This window comes from Hylobates moloch, unplaced genomic scaffold (assembly GCF_009828535.3).
Source record: "Hylobates moloch isolate HMO894 unplaced genomic scaffold, HMol_V3 SCAFFOLD_5, whole genome shotgun sequence".
In the NCBI taxonomy this organism is placed as follows: Eukaryota; Metazoa; Chordata; class Mammalia; order Primates; family Hylobatidae; genus Hylobates; species Hylobates moloch.
Window position 1 is genome coordinate 107,299,454 of NW_026652280.1, and position 22,194 is coordinate 107,321,647.

Here is a 22,194-nt window from a genome sequence, read left to right on the forward strand (position 1 = left end):
TTCATTTTCTGGATATGCTTTTTTTTCCTTACCTTCCTGTGGTGACTTGAACATCTTTGAGAATGGTGTTTTGCCTTATCCATAGTGTTTTTGAGTATATCTGTAGAGCCCTCTTGGTTTTTCCAGACATTCATATATCTGTGCATCTATATCTTACCACACAGTATACTGGTGTCATTGTTATACCAGTTTGAGTGAATGATAGAGGAGTTACCTCCCTTGCAGGTCTCTTTCCCCTCCCAGTTTATAATTGTTTCAAATATTTTCTTTATGGAGAGTTAGAACTACATCAAATGGTGCTATGATTTTTTTCTGAAACCACCAAGCATATTTTAGAAAACTCAAGAGGAGAAGGAAGGCCTATCTTGCCCCCTTCCCTTCGCTTCCCTTCCCTTCCCTTCCTTCCTTCCTTTCCTTCTTTCTTTCTTTCTTTTCTGATGTCCCAAGTTTCCTTCTTTAATCATTTCCTTTCTGTCTAGAGAACTCCCCTTAGCCTTTCTTTTAGGGTAGAACTGCTGGTCAGAGATTTCCTTAGCTTTTCTTAATCTGAAACTGTTTTGACCTTCCCTTTAGTCCCTGAAAGACGTTTCTGCTGGGGAGAGGAGTCTGGGCTGACAGTCGTTTTCTTTCACGGCTTGAAAAGCACTGTGCAACTTCTTTCTGCCTCCATGGTTTCTGATGAGAAATCTGTCATCACTGGAATTGTTTTTCCTTTCTAGGTAAGGTGTCACCTTTCTCTGTTGCTTTCAAGATATTTTCTTTGTCTTTAGGGCCCAACATTTTATTTTTTCACGTGTCTTGCCATAGACCTCTTTGGGTTTTATCCTATTTGGGGTCCTCACAGCTTCTTAAACCTATGGGTTTATGTCTCTTGCCAACTCTGGGAAGCTTTTAGCCATTTCCTTTCTTATGTTTTCAGCCTTGTCCTCTTCCTCTTCCCCTTCCAGACATAGATAACAACAGGAAAGTGAGACCTTTTGAGGCAGTTTCACTGGTTCCTGAGGTTCTGTTCACTTTTTCCCCCAGTCTATTTTTTCTCTGTTAAGATTGTGTAATTTCTATCTTTTCATCAGCAGTGGATGGATTTCTTTGCTCTGCATCATCCATTCTGCTGTTGAGCCTATGTGCCGGTCTTGTTATTTTGGTTGTTGTATTTTCCACTTCTTAAATACTTCATTTGGTTCTCCTTTAAGTCTTGTATTTATTTGCTGAGACTTTCTACTTGTCCATTCATTTCAAGTGTGCTCATAATTACTCGCTAAATCATTTTCATCAGGCTTGCTTGCTTGCTTTAAAATCTTTGTCAGACAATCCCAGCACTTCTCTAATCTCATTGGCAGTGTGTACTTGCTGCCTATTTTCATTCAGTATGAGATTTTCCTGGTTCTTGGTATGATGAATGATTTTCAATTGAAACTTGGACTTTTGGGTATTATGTTAGACTGTCGATTTTATTGAAACCTTCTGTTTTAACTACTTTTTCTGAGTCTGCTTCTGCAGGGGAAGGGGAGTGATGCCATCTCATTGTAGCCAGGTGTGTGTAGAAGTCCAGGTTTCTCATCTGACCGACCTCTGTTGACACCCTGAATGGAGGGCCCTCAAGGAAAGAGCACGCGGATCAGATCCCTCGACTTGGGTGAAGGGCAGGCAGGGAGGGTCCTATGGCTCCTGGGAGGAGGCGAAAGGTCGATCGCCTGTCAAAGCCAAGAGCCCTGACGCCGGCGTCAGGGAAAAGGCCCTGAGGCGGGGTCCACAGGCCTGGAGGGCGGCGTCCACACTCCTGGCGCGGCGCGGGGCGCCAGGGACTCTCAAAACCCGCCGGCTGCTGCAGCTTCTGTCAGCCGGGCGAATCCGGCACACGGGCGCTTAGTTCTGGAACCGGATACCCCGCGGGAAGAATCAGGATCCTGTAGCCCGGGTATGGGTCCCCAGGGTCTTCATTCTGGGAGGAAGCGGGGAACCCTCAGCCCGGGCCTATTGCCATCCGCAGTCTTCGTGCCTGAGGGATCGCAGGTGCTTCCTGGGACCTTTTGCCAGCGATTTGCTGGGGGCGCAGGAATGTGGAGATGCAGTCGAATTTCGTCCGTCATAGGCAGCAATACGCAGTTGCCCAAGGCGGCGCCTAAGATTTTCGTGGGTATGTCCTCAAGGGGCGGTGCTCGGGTCGTTTAGCTAGAGTAGGGTCAGCAGGTTCGCCTCACACAGGAAAGGTGGCTTTCATAATGACCTTTTCTTTTTCTTTTTTTAAGGGAGGGGAGGAGAGCTGAGGGGTGGGATGGGGGAACTTCGCTGCATCTTTGATCACAAGAAGCACGGGAGGAGGTCCATTACTACCTGAAACCCCGCTGAGCACTAGGAACCAGGCCTGGTTTGCCGGCCGTGAGTCGCATCGGAGACCAAGGCGCCGGATGAGGCGGACTTCTTGTTAGCTTTAAATCCAGAAATCCCCAGCCTTCTCATCTATGGCTGAAATCTTCTTGACAAGCTGACAGCTACGATGTCTCTGAAACCGAGGAGGTCTTTCCTGTGAAACCCACTTGGCTTCCTTGCGCCCCGTGCACAGTTGCGGGACCCGTCGAATTGCGTGGCGGAACAAAAGAAAACGAACCTAAATCTGCACCTGGAGCTCGAGCCAAAGACCCCTTGAGAAAGCTCTGCTAATTGAGCTAGTCGGGGCATGAAAGGGGGCCCCTACACACGTCCTTATCTGAAGAGCTCCTTGAGCCAGTTCAGAGATCAGGAACCAGAAGCACTCGGCTCATCACCCGCTGAGAGCCCCTTCCACACTTTAGTGGCAAGGAAACTGAGGCTCCGAAAGACAGCATGTGTTTGGCTCTGCCTCACATCGTGCTACAGCTAGGCTAGAATGGAACATCGCTCAGTTTCCTTGTGGCCTGGCCTCAACACAGCCCAAAGCAGCGGCCAGGCTGGCAGAGGTGAGAGGCGTTGAGCAGCTGGGCAGTGACTGCTTGGAGCCTTGCAGTCCTGCAACCCACTTGGGTCGCAGAGAGCCACTTTCAGTTGGGCTCTCCTCCTCTTAGAAAGTTAATCTTTCCCTCCCAGACGGTGCGGCGGCCATGGAGAGGCGCTTCTCACTTACCAGACGGTGGGGCGGCCAGGTAGAGGCAATCTTCACTTCCCAGACGGGTTGGACGCTGGGCAGAGGCGCATCTCTCTTCCCAGACAGTGGGGCGGCCAAGCAGAGACGCGCTCCTTACTTTCCAGACGGTGTGGCGACGAGGCAGAGACGCTCCTCACTTCCCAGATGGTGAGGGGCCGGACAGAGACGCTCCTCACTTCCCAGACGGTGGGGCGGCCGGGCAGAAAAGCTCCTCACTTCCCAGTGTGGCAGCGGGGCAGAGGGGCTCCTCCCTTCCCAGACGGGTTGGCGGCGGAGCAGAGGCGCTCCTCACTTCCCAGAGGGTGGGGCCGCCGGGAAGAAGCGCTCCTCGCTTCCCAGAGGAAGTCCAACTGTCTGGGAAGTGAGGAGCGCTTCTGCCCGGCCGCCCCACCCTCTGGAAGTGAGGATTCCCTTGCCCGGCTGCTGTTCAACCCTCCAAGTATGAAGTGGCAGCCTTGTGTGTGTTCTGTCTGCCCTCCCCAAGTTTGCATTGTCGACATTAAAGTTTACTTTTAAATTAAAGAAATAAAAAAAAAGAAAGTTAATCTTTATCTTCTCGTTTTTTTCCTCTGATGAGACGATTCCTGGGTTTGTTAGCTTCCCTTGTGGTCTAGTGGCTAGGATTTGTTGTTTTCACCGCTGCGGCCCGGGGTTCAATTCCCAGTCAGGGAATGTCTTTTGCAACATCCCCAACTTGTGTGCAGAGATTTGATAAACACACAGATGATGATTAAAATGCAGAAATATGTTCCCAGCAGCAATATTTGTAATAATAAATGTTCGTCAGTTAGGAAATGTTATATGTTGCGATCCTTCCATACCCTAAAAGGATATACAATTATTTCAAAGATGGATGTAGATAGTAATAATGGCTACTGCTCTTGGAGGGTTTACTGTGCATCAGGGCGTGGGTTCAATGTTTTACTGCCATGTCTTATTTAAACTTGGAACAACCCACATGGAAAAGCATTTCTATTGGGTCCATTTTACAATGCAGAAATGGAGGCACAGAAAACCTGAGTGACTTCTTCAGAGTCCCACTGCTGCCGAATGAGGCTATCTGCTGGCGTCTACAGCTTCATGGACAGAAGAGTCCAAGGTTCTCTTGTTCTTCTGCTAGGGATTGTCATCTTCTCAGAGATGTGCAGCCTGAAGAATCAGCGAAGGCAGGTGCGATGAGGAGGGAGGGAGAGAAAGGAGGTGTATATTGGGCTTGGGGTAGGTAGGTTCTGGAGCTCCAGAACTGAGCTTTTGCCTAAAATGCACCTTTTGCAAATAGCATCTATTTTTCTAACAAACTCTTAAGCCTTCAGGCAGGATTTTCATCATCTAAGTTGAAGCAGATGGGCAACAAAGGCCCCATATATCTGGATGTGGGGAAATGAAGGTCAGAATAGAATAGTTACAAGGTTAACTATGCCTCTGCGTGGGACAGGACGAGTAGTCTTCAGTTGTTTGCTGATGACTGCCCTGATTGCTCCACTAAGACGCACCTGGTGCCTGGAAGTCTGAGGACATCTGCCTCAGACACCTGTCTGTTATTAAATGCCCCCATCCCCAGGCTGTGCATCTAGACGCCTGAGGGCTGCGTGACACGAAGGCCAGAAGTCGTGTGGTTGGGCATGTTTCTGAGTTGACACCAGGCCATGTGAGTGGGGGCCGGACACAGGAATGCCAGATCCATGACATTCTCCCCAGCCCACACCACTTCCTGTGCTTCCCCTATGGGAAGCGGCCCCATTGCATGTGACTACCATAGCCTCTTGGTCTGAAGTCACCCACTTCCCCATCCTTCGCTATGCTTCATTTGTAGTGTTCACCATTTGTGCTCCCTCTGCCCGAATAAGGGAATGCTCGTGGGGAGGACAGGAGCTGGTTGTGCCCTCACTGCCCTGTCCATTCTTGATGCCTCCAGATGTGGGCTCGGTGGGGCAGGACTTGCTCACCATGCAACTACTGGCCTAGAGCAAGGCTTGACACCTTGTGAGCACCCAATATATGCTCAGTGAATGAAGGAGTTCCAATGCAGGGCTCTGAGAGACATCAAGAATTCTACTGATTTCCCACTTTTAGTCATTTGAATAATTCAGGTAATGGGAAGATAGAAAAAGTTTTTCAAACCTAGGTGTTCTTTGTAAGGTTTATTCCAAGTCTAGAGGGCACCTTCTGGAATGAGCTCCCTCCTTGTAAGAGGACACCCCCTGAGCCTGTGGGACTCTGTAGGCAGAGAGGAAAGTGAACCCTGAAAGCTGAAGAGAAAGAGAAGAAAGTGGGGTAAGACCAGGGGCAGCCTGGAGTATGAGAGACAGACAGGCAGAGAGACACAGGCACACACACACAGATGGAGAGGTTGGAAAGGCAGGACGGGGTCAAGGAGTAGCAGGGAAAATAAAGGATCTATATGTCCAAGAGCCAGATTTGGGGTGTAAAAGTCAGAGTTCAGTTTTGCTGAAGAGAGTCAACGGAATAACCCAGGCAAAGGGAGCCAATAACTCCAAGGATCCAGGTCTGCATAAGAAGCATGGTCAGGTGCAGGATCTTATGGCTCCAGAGATTTGTCTCCAGTGAGATGAGTTTTACAGAAAACCAAAACAAAACAAACACCGTCAAGGAATGAATAATACAGAGGTAGTTATTAGCATGCTAATTCATACCCTTGTTTAGGAGGGAGAACAGTCCTTATACCATTTGTATCCGACAAAAGCAGAATGCAATTCATAAAGATAAGAGAGGAGGAACAAATGTTTAGAAGGAGCCATTATTTCCCCTCCTATTTGATAAGCCTCTTGACAGGAAGCAGCTCAGGGTCCCTCCAGCCAGTTTTCTCTGGACTCAGTTAGGTAGATCACCAGAGAAAACAATTACAATTATTGGAAGACTTTCTAAACATCTTGGAAGTTTAGCTGCGAAACATGTGCCAGAGAGTATCTCTGGACAGTGTCCATGTTGTCTTTCTGCTGTGCCTCCTGCTTAGGTAAGTCAGGAGGGCACCACCCCCTCACTGGTAGAGATGCCTTCCGCTCCCGGCAAAGATGGAGTAACAGATGCCTGATTTACTTCTGCCTGAAATCTGCCCACGGCTTCTCTCTGCAAACAGACAGACAAAATACACGAAATTACAGTTTTCAAGACACTGGAAATGAGGCGACAAAGGACAGCAACCCCCGAGGGATGAGAAACAAACAAGGTGAGCCCTACTCTTGCCACTGCTTACTGCCTTCAGGGAGTTCCCAGGCTAGGCCCCAGGCAGGCAATCTGAGGCCACCTCCCTGGATTGAGGAGATGAAGCTGAGCCTCCGTGGACAGCAAGGCAGCTATGGCTCAAAGGACAAAGATGCAGCGGTGAAAGACATGGATGGAGAGAGAATCCAGGGATATGGGAAGGGTCTCCCTCAAGTACTGAGCAGTGCATGCTTGTGAAGAGACTGCCGAGGACAAGAAAAGAAACTTGTGAAAGGGTTATGAAACAGTGCCTTGTGTTCACTGGGCAGGAAATCCTACTTGTTCCCACCAGCCCAACTGGACTACTTATAATTTGTGGGACATTTGGGTAGAATTCTTAGGAAGGCCTTGCTTCAGTAGTGGGAATAATGGGTTCTACCTACACTCACCTGCCCCCACCCAAAAAAATCATTAAAGCAAGACCCAAAAAGATTTAAAAGATCCCAAGTCACATAAGTGGTGTCCCAGAACAACAAAAAAACTTGGTATTGCAAGTTTTATTAGGGATAGTACCATAGCCAGTAGACAAGAAGGTGAACTTCACAATGTCTGACATCCAAAGCATACCAGGCATGCAAAGTGGCAGGAGAGCAGGACTCATAATGAAGAAAATAACCAATGGAAAAGGAACCAGAGCTGACATGATACTAGAATTAGCCGAGAGGACTTTAAAACAGTTATTGTGACTGCATTCCACAGGCCCAAAGAATTAAGTAGAGACATGGAACATGTAAAAACGACCCACATCAAACTTTGGAGATGAAAACGACACCATCAGCTTTAGGAGATTTTGGGCTGAGATGACAGGGTTTTCTAGATATACAATCATGTCATCTGCAAACAGGGACAATTTGACTTCCTCTTTTCCTAATTGAATGCCCTTTATTTCCTTCTCCTGGCTGATTGTCCTGGGCAGAACTTCCAACACTATGTTGAATAGGAGTGGTGAGAGAGGGCATCCCTGTCTTGTGCCAGTTTTCAAAGGGAATGCTTCTAGTTTTTGTCCATTCAGTATGATATTGGCTGTGGGTTTGTCATAGATAGCTCTTACTATTTTGAGATACGTCCCATCAATACCTAATTTATTGAGAGTTTTTAGCATGAAGGGTTGTTGAATTTTGTCAAAGGCCTTTTCTGCATCTATTGAGATAATCATGTGGTTTTTGTCTTTGGTTCTGTTTACATGCTGGATTACATTTATTGGTTTTTGTATGTTGAACCAGCCTTGCAATCCAGGGATGAAGCCCACTTGATCACAGTGGATAAGCTTTTTGATGTGCTGCTGGATTCGGTTTGCCAGTGTTTTATTGAGGATTTTTGCATCAATGTTTATCAAGGATATTGGTCTAAAATTCTCTTTTTTTGTTGCGTCTCTGCCAGGCCGCTATAAAGACACATGCACACGTATGTTTATTGTGGCACTATTCACAATAGCAAAGACTTGGAACCAACCCAAATGTCCAACAATGATAGACTGGATTAAGAAAATGTGGCACATATACAGCATGGAAAACTATGCAGCCACAAAAAATGATGAGTTCGTGTCCTTCGTAGGGACATGGATGAAGCTGGAAACCGTCATTCTCAGCAAACTATCACAAGGACAAAAAACCAAACACCGCATGTTCTCACTCATAGGTGGGAACTGAACAATGAGAACACATGGACACAGGAAGGGGAACATCACACACCGGGGACTATTGTGGGGTGGGGGGAGGGGGAGGGATAGCGTTGGGAGATACACCTAATGCTAAATGACGAGTTGATGGGTGCAGCACACCAACATGGCACATGTATACATATGTAACAAACCTGCATGTTGTGCACATGTACCCTAAAACTTAAAGTATAATAATAATAAAAAAAAGAAAAAAAAAAAATCATACCATCATGGGTGAGGCTGTGGCTTACACCTGTAATCCCAGCACTTTGGGAGGTTGAGGTGGGCTGATCCCTCGAGCTCAGGCGTTTCACACCAGACTGGGCAACATGACCAAACCTCATCTCTACCAAAAATACAAATAATTAGCTGGGCATGGTGATGTGTGCCTGTAGTCTCAGCTACTCAGGATGTTGCAGTGGGAGGATCCTTTGAGTCTGGGAGGCAGATGTTGCAGTGAGCCAAGATTACACCACTGAAGTCCAGCTTGGGCTACAGGGTGTGATCCTGTCTCATGAATGCAGGGAAGGAAGGAAGGAAGGAGGGAAGGAAGGAAGGAAGGAAGGAGACGGGCTCGGTGGCTCACGCCTGTAATCCTAGCACTTTGGGAGGCTGAGGGGGGCAGATCACGAGGTCAGGAGATTGAGACCATCCTGGCTAATACGGTGAAACCCCTGTCTCTACTAAAAATACAAAAAATTAGCCGAGTGTCCTGGCAGGCGCCTGTAGTCCCAGCTACTCCGGAAGCTGAAGCAGGAGAATCGCTTGAACCCGGGAGGCGGAGGCTGCAGTGAGCCAATATCGCGCCACTGCACTCCAGCCTTGGGCGACAGAGCGAGACTCCATCTAAAAAAAGAAAAAGAAAAAGAAAGATAGAAAGCAAGCAAGCAAGCAAGACAAAACCAAAATATCAGAGATGATAAATTCGCTGGATGGGATTAACAGCAGATTAGACGTTGCAGAAGAAATAATCAGGGAACATGGAACCATGAATTATTGAAAACATGCAAAATGAAACTCACAGACAAAAGGTATTTTTTTTAAGTGAAAAGATTATCAGCGAACTGTAGGGCAGACTTAAGAGGCCTAATTTATGAGTAATGTGAGTCCCTGAAAAGGAGGGGGGAGGAAAGGAAACATTTATTTTCTTTCTTCGTTATTTTTATTACGAGTGGGGTTTCAGTATGTTGCGCAGGCTGGTCTCCAATTCCAGGCCTCACTCAACACCTCCTGACTCCTGAAGGTGTGAGCCACTGTTCCCGGCCAATTTTTGAAGAAACAATAGCTGAAAAGTTCCCAACCATAATGAAAATTATAAATCCAGTGACCCAAGGAGCTGAGGAAACCAAAGCACAAGAAACATGAAGAAAACCACTGCTAGATACCTCATAATAACAGTGCTCAAATCCAGCCAGAAGAAAAAGACATTGTACATACACAGGAACAAAGATGAGGATTGCATCAGCTTCCTTTCTGCTCTTGCCGGCCTCTACCGGGAGCAGCAATGCACGCGAGCAGACAGAGAAGCAACATCTTTAAGGTACTGAGGGCAGGGCAAGTTAGCCTAGAATACTCCGCCAGAAAAAATAAATTCCCAAAACTGGAAGTGAAGTAAGGACATTTAGAGACTTACAAAAGCTGACCGAATTCACTACCAGCTGACTCACACTACAGAAACGTCAAAGGAGTCTTCCGGGCAGAAGGAATCCAACACCAGATGAAAATCCAGATCTACATGAGGAAATGAAGAACAGCAGAAATAGTTGACTATACTAGGTATTTTCTTATTTTGTAAATTTCTTTTGTAAAAATTTGACCATTTAAACAAAAGCAGTAACAATGGGTTGTGGGTTTATAACATGCGTAAAAGCAAAGTACATGTCAGCAATAACTTCAAGGCCAGAAGGCGACGTTTAATATCACTTGAAGGTTGACTGTGATCAGTTAAAAAGGTATGCTGTAAGTCCTAAGGCAATTACTAAAATAACAAAAGAAAGAGTTATAGCTAATAAGCCAACAGAGGAGAGAGAATGGAATGATATAAAAACCGTGCGAACACTATGATGGAATAACTGCTCTTCCTATGGTAATTGCACCTCTATCCTATAGAAATACACCAGTGGCTGAAAATGTCGAAAATGCCCGTACAAGAATGACTAGAACATTATATGTAATCATAAAATCATAGAACCAATTTAACTTCAAAAGCATATGGAAAGGGCTAAATGAATGACAGTAAAAAAAAAAAAAAATATATATATATATATATAGAGAGAGAGAGAGAGAGAGAGAGAGAGACAGAAGGCCGGGCGCGGTGGTTCAAGCATGTAATCCCAGCACTTTAGGAGGCCAAGGCGGGCGCATCACGAGGTCAGGAGATTGATACCATCCTGGCCAACATGGTGAAACCCCCGTCTCTACTAAAAATACAAAAATTAGCTGGGCGTGGTGGCGCGTGCCTACAATCCCAGCTACTCCAGAGGCTGAGGCAGGAGAATCGCTTGAACCAGGGAGTCGGAGGTTGCAATGAACCGAGATCGCGCCACTGCACTCCAGCCTGGTGACAGAGTGAGACTCCATCGAGAGAGAGAGAGAAAGAGAGAGAGAGAGAGAGAGATCCTAGAATCCTAGCGGACCTTGATTTACGTCCTCATGTCGTATGGGAGACACGGAGGAGAGGAGGGTAAAGTTGGTCTTGCTCTGCCATTCCATGAGAGAATGTGCTGGGTAGAAGAAAGTTGCCAGCGGTTTAAGCATTTTTAAAATGCAAGAAACTCTCCATGGAACGAGCTTGAACCAGCCGTCTCCAGACTTGGAAGCAAGCACACCACCCGACTGCGACACACGGACAGTCGACAGTCGCTCCCGCATCACCATGCAGAGCAAGCGCCCATCCAACGCTAGGCGGAGCCACCGCCTTTTGTAGAACAATTGTGCAGGCTCCAAAGCCTCAGAAAACCGGAGAGGCTCATCTTGCCGGCTACGGTTGAAACCCGTTCCCTGGGTGATTCTGAAGCTAGAAGGGCAGCCGAATGGCCTTCCCCGCGTCCTGCCCCTCGTCCACTGTAAGCTCAGGAGGGAGCGGGACCCAGGGAGGTGAAGTGAACAGACTCGCCAGAGGCGGCGGGCAGAACCGCGGGGGTGAGAGGGCGCGGTGGCTGTGGGGCAGGAGCTGCTTCTGAAAGGTGGCCTGGGTTGTTGGGAGGGTGACTGTCGGTGGAATCTTTGGCGGAGAGTGGTTTGGAAGAATGGCGAGGGGAGAGCAGAGGGGAAGGTGGTGACCCTGAGCGTCGGCCAGGGGAGAGGAGGCTGTGCTGTCCCTCTTCTAACCCTTATGTGGCGGGGGACACACAGTGGTCAGGAAGGGGGTTCTCCCTGGAGGAGGCTAGTCCACCACATTTCGGCTCCGCTAACCCCTGCGATTTCCCCATATGCGGGGCCCTCGTGTGCAGTGGTGTTTGCTCTACCCGGCGGCTGGGTTCGCGCACTCACTCTCCTGACATGCCTTGGCTCACCGCCGACGCGGATATCACCGCCAGAGACCCTTCCCGCCCTCCTAGGGATCTTGAGTGCGCTTCCTTGGTGTTTTCACCGAAGCTTACGAACAGACAGATGTGAGCTCTCTTGTCTTTTACACGCTGAATTTGGCTATAGCAAAAAAAGCCTTGACCAAGAGCTTGGGTCTCCTTCGGACCTGCACACGACTCCCCAACTCCCGCCTGCAACGGCGGCTCTTGGATCCCGGGCAGGCAGCGTCCACCGAGCGTGGAACCGCGGCAGCCGCAGCCCCCGCAGGCTGACGGGCAGACACTAGCAGGAGAAAGGCCACAAGGCCTGCGTGGTGGGAAAGCATGGGAGACGTCGCTTTCCTACCGGGAGAGAAGGTCTCCCTACAGTCTTTGGAGACAAGATTGAGGGAGGCACTCCTTCCAGTAACAAGGCGGCTGCTCCTGAGGCCTGGCTCCGCACGGAGGCTCCTGGGTCGCGCGCGCCCTGTCCCTACCCGGTGTAGCCAGAACTGCTTCACACATCTCAGCCGGCCTCCTCTTCCTCCCCAGCCGTTCTTGGGACAGCAAGGCCCCCAGCCCGTGGGAAAGACCTAGCCTCCTCTCCAGCACTTGGAGAGGGAGTTGGATGCACGTCTCTTAACCCCAGGAAGACAGAGACCCTGAGGCGGGAGGGAACCCTTTCCCTTGCTGCTTCTCTTGGCACAGCCGGTCCAGGCGGCTGGCTCAGGGCCCAAGACTCCTCGCTCCTCCTGGAGGACCTGGGTCGCGTGGCCCAGGAGCTGGCCACATGGGCATCTCCCGCACTGCTCCTCAGGGAACGGGAGGCATTATCCTGCAGGGCCCACTCTTACCCATGAAAGACACTCGGGAAATGCTCCTGCGGAAGCTGGAGCTCTGTGCGTTTGACCACTTAGGGGTGACGTTTCTGTCCGCCCAGCCTTCCTTCGGAGGGTCTTGGGGAGAGAACAAATGCTCCTTCGGAGGGTCTTGGGGTGAGGACAAAGGCTCGAGGACGATGCGCTTTGCAGCATCTCTACCAACACCAGAGGAAAGCAGGGCGCGTCTTCCTGGAAGAAGGCGGCCGGAGGCCTGCAGTCGCAGGGCGGCTAGCAGCATCCCACCTGGCGGACTCCTCTTCCTCTCTCTTCTACTGTGGCTCTTCTATCCTGGTGTCCCTTGAATGCCTATCTTCCTTTTGTGCCTCGAAACCTCTCACACCCGCCCCAAGTTACTCATTTCCTTGGTTGTTCTGAACTTTAGATAAGGTAATGCATGTAAGAGTGCCATAAATGCTCAATAATTGTCATCTGTTATTATTTTCATCAGTAACATCATCTGAATCATCAGTATTGTCTATTTTTAACAGCTGCATTTATTGTCCGAATATAGTCACATACATTTGAATATTTTATAATTATTGAATAATAAATTCGTTCTGCTGTTTTACAATAAAAATAATGCTGCAGAGTGTATTCTTACCATATATCTTGGCAGATGTAGGCCAGAGGCTCTTCTTTTATCCATCCAGTGGCCAACCTATCAATGTATACACCTTTAATGAGATTTTGCCAGCAATCAAAGCCTTCAGGGAAAATGTCACTAGCTCTTTACTACGTCGGATCAAGGACTCTGGACAATAGGCACAACATCCTGGAATATTGTGGAATATCTCCTGAAACGGAGATATTATTCTCTCCTCTCCTCTTTTGTCTTTGTCTTTTCACAACGTCTTAATGACAGTACTGGCGACAAGAGTGTAACCATGTCAGTGTTCTCCTGCTGTCCTTGCCTGTGTGGGTTTTCTCCCAAACCCGACTTTCCTCCAGCAGCTTCACTGAAAGAGGAGGGGGCTGTGGGGGTGGGGGGTATGGGGCAGGGAGGGGAGGAGGAAATAAACTGAATAGGGAGGAAGCGTCTCACAGGCCAGGAGAGGGTAAGGAAGGGAGTCAAAGACAGAATTTTCTTCAGCAAACAGTAAAAAGGGAAATTTGGGAAGGCTAAGAGTTTTTAAACCCTTTGCTCCATCACATAAGTAATCCGTGATTTTCTGTTATATAAGTCAGGACTCCTACTCCTCCCTCCCTCCCCACCCCCAATCCTGATTCCTGTTTACAAAGAATGTTCAAAAACAAGGAATTATGTATAACAGTTCCCAGTTTACTCAGGAAATTCTCAGATTACAAAGAGACTTTACAAATAACAAGTGAAGAGAAGAACCTTGGTGGTTCCAACATAGTATGGCCATCGTTTTATACTCAAAATGTAGGAAGACAACCTCAGAATAAGAAAACATTTAGAATTGAATAAATCAAGTTTATCATTAAAACGCAAAGCAAAAAAAACTCTCCAAATGTTGCTGATCTTCTGTTTTAAACTACTGTTAGACTGGTGAGCTGGAGAGCCGGGGGAATCCGCCAAAGATTTTTGGATGAGAATTAATCATCCCTTGTCTACTGTAGTCACACCCCAAAGCCCCTCAGATCCAGTCCTTCGAAGGAGTGTCCAAGAGGTATAAAGCAAAACTGGAAAAACAGTTCCCAAATTCTGGAGTTCGTTTTCTCTCATTAAAAATATAAATATCAGGCTAACACCTAGTGACACACAATAACAGGGACACAGAATCCCTCCCGGAAGACCCACGGGCCCACGGACCCTGCAGATGCCACGGTGGTTGACGAGGTTAAGTAACTTGGTTCAGGGTGTCTGGGCACACCTGTGTGTGAGACTCTGTCTCCCCTGCTCCCCTCATATCTCCACAATCCTCCCTTTTCCTTGGGCTGCTGATGCCTCTCCGACCAACGAAGAGTCTCCCCAGCCCCTGCAGCTTCTCTCCTTCCCAGACCTTTACTTCTTGATCCTCACTCCATAGTGAGATGTGGCCTAAGGTAGGGGAAAGTCCAGCACGAGAATCCGTCTGATGGCCTTTGGGTTACCCAGGGGTGTGCCCGACGACTAGATGAAAGTAGCAAAGGCTTTATTTAGTTCCCAGTATTCCAAACTGCAGCAACCCACCGGAAACACCCCCACTTTCAAAGACAGGCTTTGAGCAGAGGAACTGTAAATTCAAGATTAGATCCAGCACAGAGAATATTCCAGAGGCAGCCCACCACTCGGGTTAGCTTCCAGCCACCACGACCCAAGGCCCCTAAATGCTGTACAGCCTGTGTAGTACAATAACTTTGTTGGCTAGAAATGTAATAGCCCTTCGAGCATGAACTTGGAGCATGAAGGGTAAGAAGGCCTGCTTTGGCTGGGAGTTGAACCCGGGTCTCCCGCATAGGTAGGGAGAACGCCACCGCTGAACTACCAATGCTCCGCTGGGTGTGGTTTCACTAGATCTAATTTTGAAGAGTCTCTGGAAGGACTTTGAAGCAGTGTTTCTAAAATAGGTTTGTATAGGACTCTTGAGTAGACACAGCGAGCAAACAGAAAGGACACCCAGAGCAAAGTCTTGCATAGGAGACGTATGTCAGGCAACATTGTCAAGTTATTTATAATGCATTTAAATCAACATACCAGATTTGAAAGAGCCTAATTGTGAAATAGGCTCTGTACAACTAGATAACAGACCTCTATGGAAATACACAGGAAATTCATCCAGGCCTTTGTCTCTGGTCCCGGATCTGGCAAAAACCTCTGGAAATTTCATTTCCTCACTGATGATGTAATCTTTTTGCCAACCCACGCCTTGGTGCTTCCCAAACTCTTTCCTCTCAACCTTGAGACAATCACAAATTCTTTCCCTAAACAGGCTTTCAAAGACCCAGGAGCTGGAGATTTAGGGATGTGTCCAGGTTACCCCGGAAGATCTGTGGGATGATCGAGCTTCTCTTCATCTACACCTCTTTTGAGTCATGTGAAAAAGCCAAGTATCTTGCTTCTAAATTCATATGTTTTTAAGAAACCTACAAAGGTGGGAGTGAGTGAAAGTTCACTCCAATATTTCTTTTCTTAACTACACTCTCTTTGGCCACTCCAAGAGGCATGTTGAGTGGCACGGTCATTCCAGGGACCCAGAGCTTTTCTCCTCAGATGCGTCTTTTGAGTCCCTAGAAAAGTCCAAGGATCAAAATGACTGTCTTCCAAACTTTTGTGTCTTACAGAGATCTGAACAAGAGAGAAAGTGAAAATTTCACTCCAAAATTTCTTCCCTTGGCAAACATCAGAAGGTTTAGGACAAGCCTTTTCCCTAAGTGCCTGTTGCTTTGTTAGCTCTGTTTTCCAAAGACATCTGTGTAAGCCTATTATAGAACTTTCCCACCTCCATCCCCCCTGCCCCTTCATGCCTGCTCATAACACTAGAGTTTTTTTTTTTTTTAAACCCATGAGAGGTTATACCACGTGGAACACTGATGGTTCAGTAATGAAATTGTCAACTCCCATGCTGGAGACCGGGGTTCAACTCATAGGGTGAATGCATCTCATGTCTGAATCTCCTCTAGCCCCCTTCCCCTTTCTTTCCTCCTTCCCGAGCTTACATACCTTTCTTAATGGCTGGTGTTCTTGTCCCAGATAGACCCCATAATCTTTGGGCCTTGCGCCCCTGTTTGGGCTGAGAGTTGCCATCACTGTGGGCTGAATCTATATATCAATGTAGATTTCAATCACTCTGAAGTCGAGTATGAAGCACAGGCATGGGGTGGGTCAGTGAGCTTTGCTCTCTTCCTAGTCTCAGGCCATGCCCGTGCCACCCTGGATCGACTGTCAGGACATTGAACTCAAGGCAGGTGTGACAGACACACCAAGCTATGCAGCACATGCCCAGGAGTTGTCTGTCAGATCAGCTCATCTGAATTACATGTCGCTTGCCAGCTACAAAGTTCCTTATGAGTTTTGTTCCCAAAGCATGTCTGTGCAGTTCTTTACCTGCCCAAGGCCAGTGTCAGCTTTGTCTACCTCTCAGTGGAAGATGTGACCCAGGTTTCACTGAATTTATCCCCACTTTCTGTGTCTTCTAATTTGGCTTGTTTTAGCTCATCTGTCCATCATCTTGCTGGTATGTTTTCTAGGTAAATGGCTGACTTTTCACCCACAAAAGCCGGAATAGCTGATGCTTCTGTGTAGAATCAAGCCTCATTTTGACTCAAGAGCTGGTACATTGCACCCCTTCATCAAATCTCAGTGTCCACAATCTCATAAACTATTAAATCCTGGGTATTTGATGAGAGCAGCCTGAATATTGCAGTATCTCTCCTATGAGGTGTTAGAACTATTTGCCTAAAATCTATTGGGGAAAACATTGCTCATTTGCATACACAAACCTAGGACAGAGCACATTGGGAAGATAACGTTCCAAAACGGGAATTTTGCCCAAGGCTCATGAAAGGAACCAATTCAGTTCTCTCAACACTTGACCTCAGGCCTCCTGGAATATTTCTCTCAAAGTCTCCTGTTCTCACACTGACAAGACTGATGTCTCTGTGTTAGGATTGGACAGAGGAATGTTTCTGTGTGCAAGGAAGAACTGCTTAACGTAAGAGGCCCCATCTGAATTTATTTGCAGGACATCGGTGGGATCAAGTGAAAAAGGAGGACCAAGAGGCAACAGGACCCAGGTGAGTCTGAGAAGTTGTGGACAGTTAATTTGATGTTGACAACTGGAGATGCCAAGTCCAGGGAAAACAGTACATGCTGAAAATAATGATTTCATCTTGTCAGACAAGTCTGAATTATGCCTACTAACATTGCTTTTGGTTCTCATTGCAGTAAATGTTTAGGTTTCCATTTCTTCCTACCCTTATCATTTACTAACCTAGTGAAGGTTGACCATACCTCAAAAGCTGTATTCTCACAGTGACTGCAGGGAAACTTGAGCACATTTTGTGCAAAATTATTGCACTCACTCTTTTCATGATCACTGTTCACTGTGTGTCCTGAGGGCACAAATACAGTGTCCTTTGACTCTCTCATCAGTGTGTCTCCTGGCCAATTCACTGAGCTCTCTCTCTCTCTCTCTCTCTGTGTGTGTGTGTGTGTGTGTGTGTGTGTGTCATTCTCTTTCATCCTTTTTACCTGGCCCTGGTCTCTCCCAACATAAAGGCAATAATTTGTTACCTCATTAATGGATCTGTCATTTTCCTTTTCAAACACTTCTTTATGTTACCCATGAAATCTAGCTGGGGCTGTGTGGTTTCTGATTCCCCCCGGCTTATTCTTTACTTTTTCCTACATTTCCAGGCTCACCAGGGAGCTACTGGATGAGAAAGAGCCTGAAGTCTTGCAGGACTCACTGGATAGGTGTTATTCGACTCCTTCAGGTTATCTTAAACTGCCTGACTTATGCCAGCCCTACAGAAGTGCTGTTTACTCATTGGAGGAACAGTATCTTGGCTTGGTTCTTGACGTGGACAGTGAGTACCTTACTATGAAGGTGATAAGGCTCCACCTGGTCTTCCAGATAGAGGTGATATTCCTGTTCCAAGCGGCCCTTACTGACCCGAGAGATGTCATTGCCGCAGGCAGGACCTATGGGTGCATATAGGTTGTAATGAAACTGGAGTCTCAGTTCAAAGCCCAGACATGAAATGGGTCAGTGAGCATGGCTCTATTCCTAGTCTCCAGCCATGCCTGTGGCAACCTGAGCCCACTCTCAGCACATTGGACCCAGGCAGATGTAAAAAATTCACAGAACTATGATTTGGACTCAAGGGTTTGTAGGTTTCCTCCTTCATTCTAATTTCAGTGTCTGAAATTCTTGCATCCATGAACAAGCTGGGCATTTGATGAGACAGGGCTGAATACTGCAGTTTTCCTCCTAGAAATCATCTGGGGCATTTTCTTTGAATTGATGGGAACAATAAGGCATCCCATAAACTTGGGATAAATGATTTTGGGATAATGATCTGCCAGAATAGGGATATTTCACCCTTGGTTCTGAGATGCAAACCAAAGAATCTCTATCATGACCGGCTTTCAGGCCTCCTGAAGTATATCTCTCACATTGTCCTGTTCTCATGCTGAGGAGCCTGAGATCCCTGTGTGGGGATTAGACAGTGGGCTGTTACAGGTGTAGGTGAATTGGCTTATTTTGTCTGTCCCTGTCTGAATTTATTGTAGGAATTACAAAGGACCAAGAAGAGGAAGAAGACCAAGGCCCCCCATGCCCCAGGTAACTTTGAGCAATTGTGAACAGCTACTTCTGTGTTGGCACCTGGAGACTCCTGGTTCAGGGAAAACAGAGCGGGTGGACATTATCGATTACATCTTTTCAACCAAGCCTGAATTATTCCTACTAACATTGCTGTTGGTTTTCATTGCAGTAGATATTTAGGTTTCCATTTCTTCCTCCCCTTATCATTTACTAACCTACTATAGGTGGACCATACTTCAAAAGCCGTATTCTCATGGCGACTGCATGGAAACTTGAGCATATTTTATGGAAAATTATTGAGCACAGTCTTTTTATGATCACTGTACGCTGCGTGTCCTGAGGGCACTAACTCAGAGTGTCCTGTTACTCCCTCATCAGTGTATCACCTGGACAATTCACTGAGCTCGTTCTCTCTCTCCCTCTCTCTCTGTGTGTGCATCTATCTCTCTGTCTTTCTCTTTCTTTTTTTTTTATTTTTTTGAGACGGAGTCTCACTCTGTTGCCCAGGCTGGAGTGCAGTGGCGCAATCTCGGCTCACTGCAAGCTCCGCCTCCCGGGTTCACGCCATTCTCCTGCCTCAGCCTCTCTGAGTAGCTGGGACTACAGGCGCCCGCCACCACACCTGGCTAATTTTTTGTATTTTTAGTAGAGGCAGGGTTTCACCGTGGTCTCGATCTCCTGACCTCATGATCCGCCCGCCTCGGCCTCCCAAAGTGCTGGGATTACAAGTGTGAGCCACCATGCCCAGCTTCTCTTTCATTCTTTTCCATTTGGCCCTGTTCTGTCCCAACATGAAGGCAATAATTTGTTACCTCATTAATGGATCTATCCTTTTACTTTTTTAACCACTTCCTTATGCTACGCATGAAATCTAGTTGGGGCTGTGTTGTGTCTAATTTCCCTTGGCTTATTCTTTACTTTTTCTAATTTTCCAGGCTCAGCAGGGAGCTGCTGGAGGTAGTAGAGCCTGAAGTCTTGCAGGACTCACTGGATAAATGTTATTAAACTCCCTCCAGTTGTCTTGAACTGCCTGACTCCTGCCAGCCCTATAGAAGTTCCTTTTACTCATTGTAGGAACAACACGTTGGCTTTTCTCTTAACATGGATAGTGAGTACCTTTCTATGAAGGTGATAAGGATCCAGTGAGTCTTCCATATAGAGATCATATTCCTGCTCCAAGTGGCCGTTACTGAGCTGAGAGATGTCATTGCTACAATGAAGACCTATAGGCACATGTAGGTTGAATGAAACTCTAGTTCTACATGGAAGCTCAGACATGGGATGGATCAGTGAGCATGACTCTCTTCCTAGTCTCAGGCCATGCCTGTGGCACTCTGATTCTACTCTCACGACATTGGACCTGGGCAGATGTGACAAATTCAGAGAACTATGATTTTGACTCAAGGGTTTGTAGATTTCCTTTTTCACTCAATTTCAGTGTCCAGAATCCTCACAACCATGAACAATCTGAGTAGTTGATGAGACAGGGTTAATATTGCAGTTTTTCTTCTAGAAATCATTTGAGGGCATTTGCTTTAAATTAATTGGAAAAATATGAAAAAACCGTTTGCACAAACTTGGGACAAATGATATTGGGATAACGATCTAACAGAATAGGGAAATTTTACCCACAGTTTCTGGGACAAAAACCAAAGAATTTCTATCATGACCAGCCTTCAGGCCTCCTGAAATATATCTCTCACAGTGTCCTATTCTTATGCTAAGGAGCCTTAGGTCCCTTTGTGAGGATTAGACAGTGGATTGTTATGTGTGTAGGGGAATCAGCTTAATGTGTCTGTCTATGTCTGAATTTATTGCAGAAATTGAAAAATACCAAGAAGGGGAAGAAGATCAAAACCCACCATGCCCCAGGTAACTTTCAGCAATTGTGGATGCTTAATTCTGTGTCAACACCTGGAGACAACAGATCCAGGGAAAACAGAGTGTGTTTGATTTCATGTTTTCAACGAAGGCTGAATCACTCCTATGGACATTGCTGTTGGTTTTCATTGCACTAGACGTTTAGGTTTCCATTTCTTCCTCCCCTTATCATTTACTAACGTACCATAGGTTGACCATACCTCAAAAGCTGTACTCTCATGGCAACTGCATCAAATTTTGAGCACATTTTATGGAAAACTATTGAGCTCACTCTTTTCATGATCACTGTTTGCTGTGTGTCATGAGGGCACTAATTCAGAGTGTCCTTTTACTCCCTTATCAGTGTGTCACCTGGCCAATTCACTGAGCTCACTTTCTCTCTCTCTCTGTCTCTCTGTCTTTCTCTTTCATTGTGAGCCCAGATTGTGCCGTTGTACTCCAGCCTGGGCAACAAGGGTGAAACTCAGTCAAAAAACAAAACAAAACAAAACAAAAAACAAACTAGAGTAGCTACATTAATTTGAGAAAGAGCCAACTTCGGAGGGAGGAAAATCATGGGGATAAAGAGAGTGATTGCATAATGATAAAGAGGTCACTTCTCCAAGAAGATATGACAATCCTTAAATGATATACACCTAACAACAGAGCATCTAAATATTAGGGGCAAAAGCTGATAGAACTTCAAGGACAAATAGACAGATTCACTGTTACAGTGGGAGACTTCAGCATCAGTAATTGACAGATCCAGCAGGCAGGAAATCAATAAAGATACAGTGAAACTGGACACCACCATAAGTCACCTGGATCCAACCAACTTTTTAGATTACTTCATCCAACAAGAGCAGTATACATATTGTTTTTAGGGTCACATGGAATGTTCACCAAGATCCACCACATTCCGGTCCATAAAACACACTTCAACACATTTAATGGGATAGAAATCATACCAAATATGCCCTCCATTCAAATTATGGAACTGAAGTAGAAATCAACAACAGACAGCTGGAAAACCCCAAAACTGGAGATCAGACAACACACTTCTAATAACATATGGGTCAAGAAAAAGTCTCAGGGCAAATTACATATTTTGCGCTAAATGAAAATAAACATATAACATAAAAAATTTCTGGGTGCAGGAAAATTGGTGCTTAGAAAGAAATTCATAGTATTCAATGCATATGGTAGCAAAGAAAAAAGATCTACAATCAATAATCTGAACTTACATTTTAGGAAACTCAAAAAACAAGAACAAATTAAATCCAAAGTGAGTGGAAAGCAAGAAACAATAAAAATTAGAGGAGAAATCAAGGAAATTGAAAACCAGAAATCAATAGAGAAAAATCAACAAACCAAAACATAGTTCTTTAAAATAATCAATAAAATTGATAAACATCTAGCTGGTGAACCAAGAAACAATGAGAGAAGATACACATTACAAATAACAAAATGAAAAGAAGGTCCTCACTACTGATCTCATGGATATTAAAAGGATAACAGATGAAGATTATCAACAATTCTCTGCTCACAAATTTGATAACTTGAAGAATGGGACCAAGTCCTTGAAAGACACAGTCTACCAAAACTCACACAAGGAGAAATATCTAACCTAAATAGCTCTCTATCTATTAATGAAATTGAAGCAATGATTAACAACCTTCCAGAACAAAGCACCAGGTCTACATGGTTTCACTACCAAACATTTAAGGAAGAA

The 22,194-nt window shown here is 46.3% G+C and overlaps 2 protein-coding genes across 2 annotated transcripts in view; both read left to right on the plus strand.

Annotated features, from left to right (window-relative positions):
* LOC131380658 (neuroblastoma breakpoint family member 15-like) overlaps positions 1-20,478 on the plus strand; it is a 59,055-nt gene extending 38,577 nt beyond the window's left edge. The window contains exons 3-5 of the mRNA XM_058439734.1: positions 17,016-17,067; positions 17,690-17,862; positions 20,423-20,478. Coding sequence (XP_058295717.1) covers positions 17,016-17,067; positions 17,690-17,862; positions 20,423-20,478 — 281 coding nt within the window. The remainder of the gene's footprint in view (positions 1-17,015; positions 17,068-17,689; positions 17,863-20,422) is intronic.
* LOC116468019 (putative neuroblastoma breakpoint family member 7) overlaps positions 1-22,194 on the plus strand; it is a 901,770-nt gene that overhangs the window by 254,466 nt on the left and 625,110 nt on the right. The window lies entirely within an intron of this gene.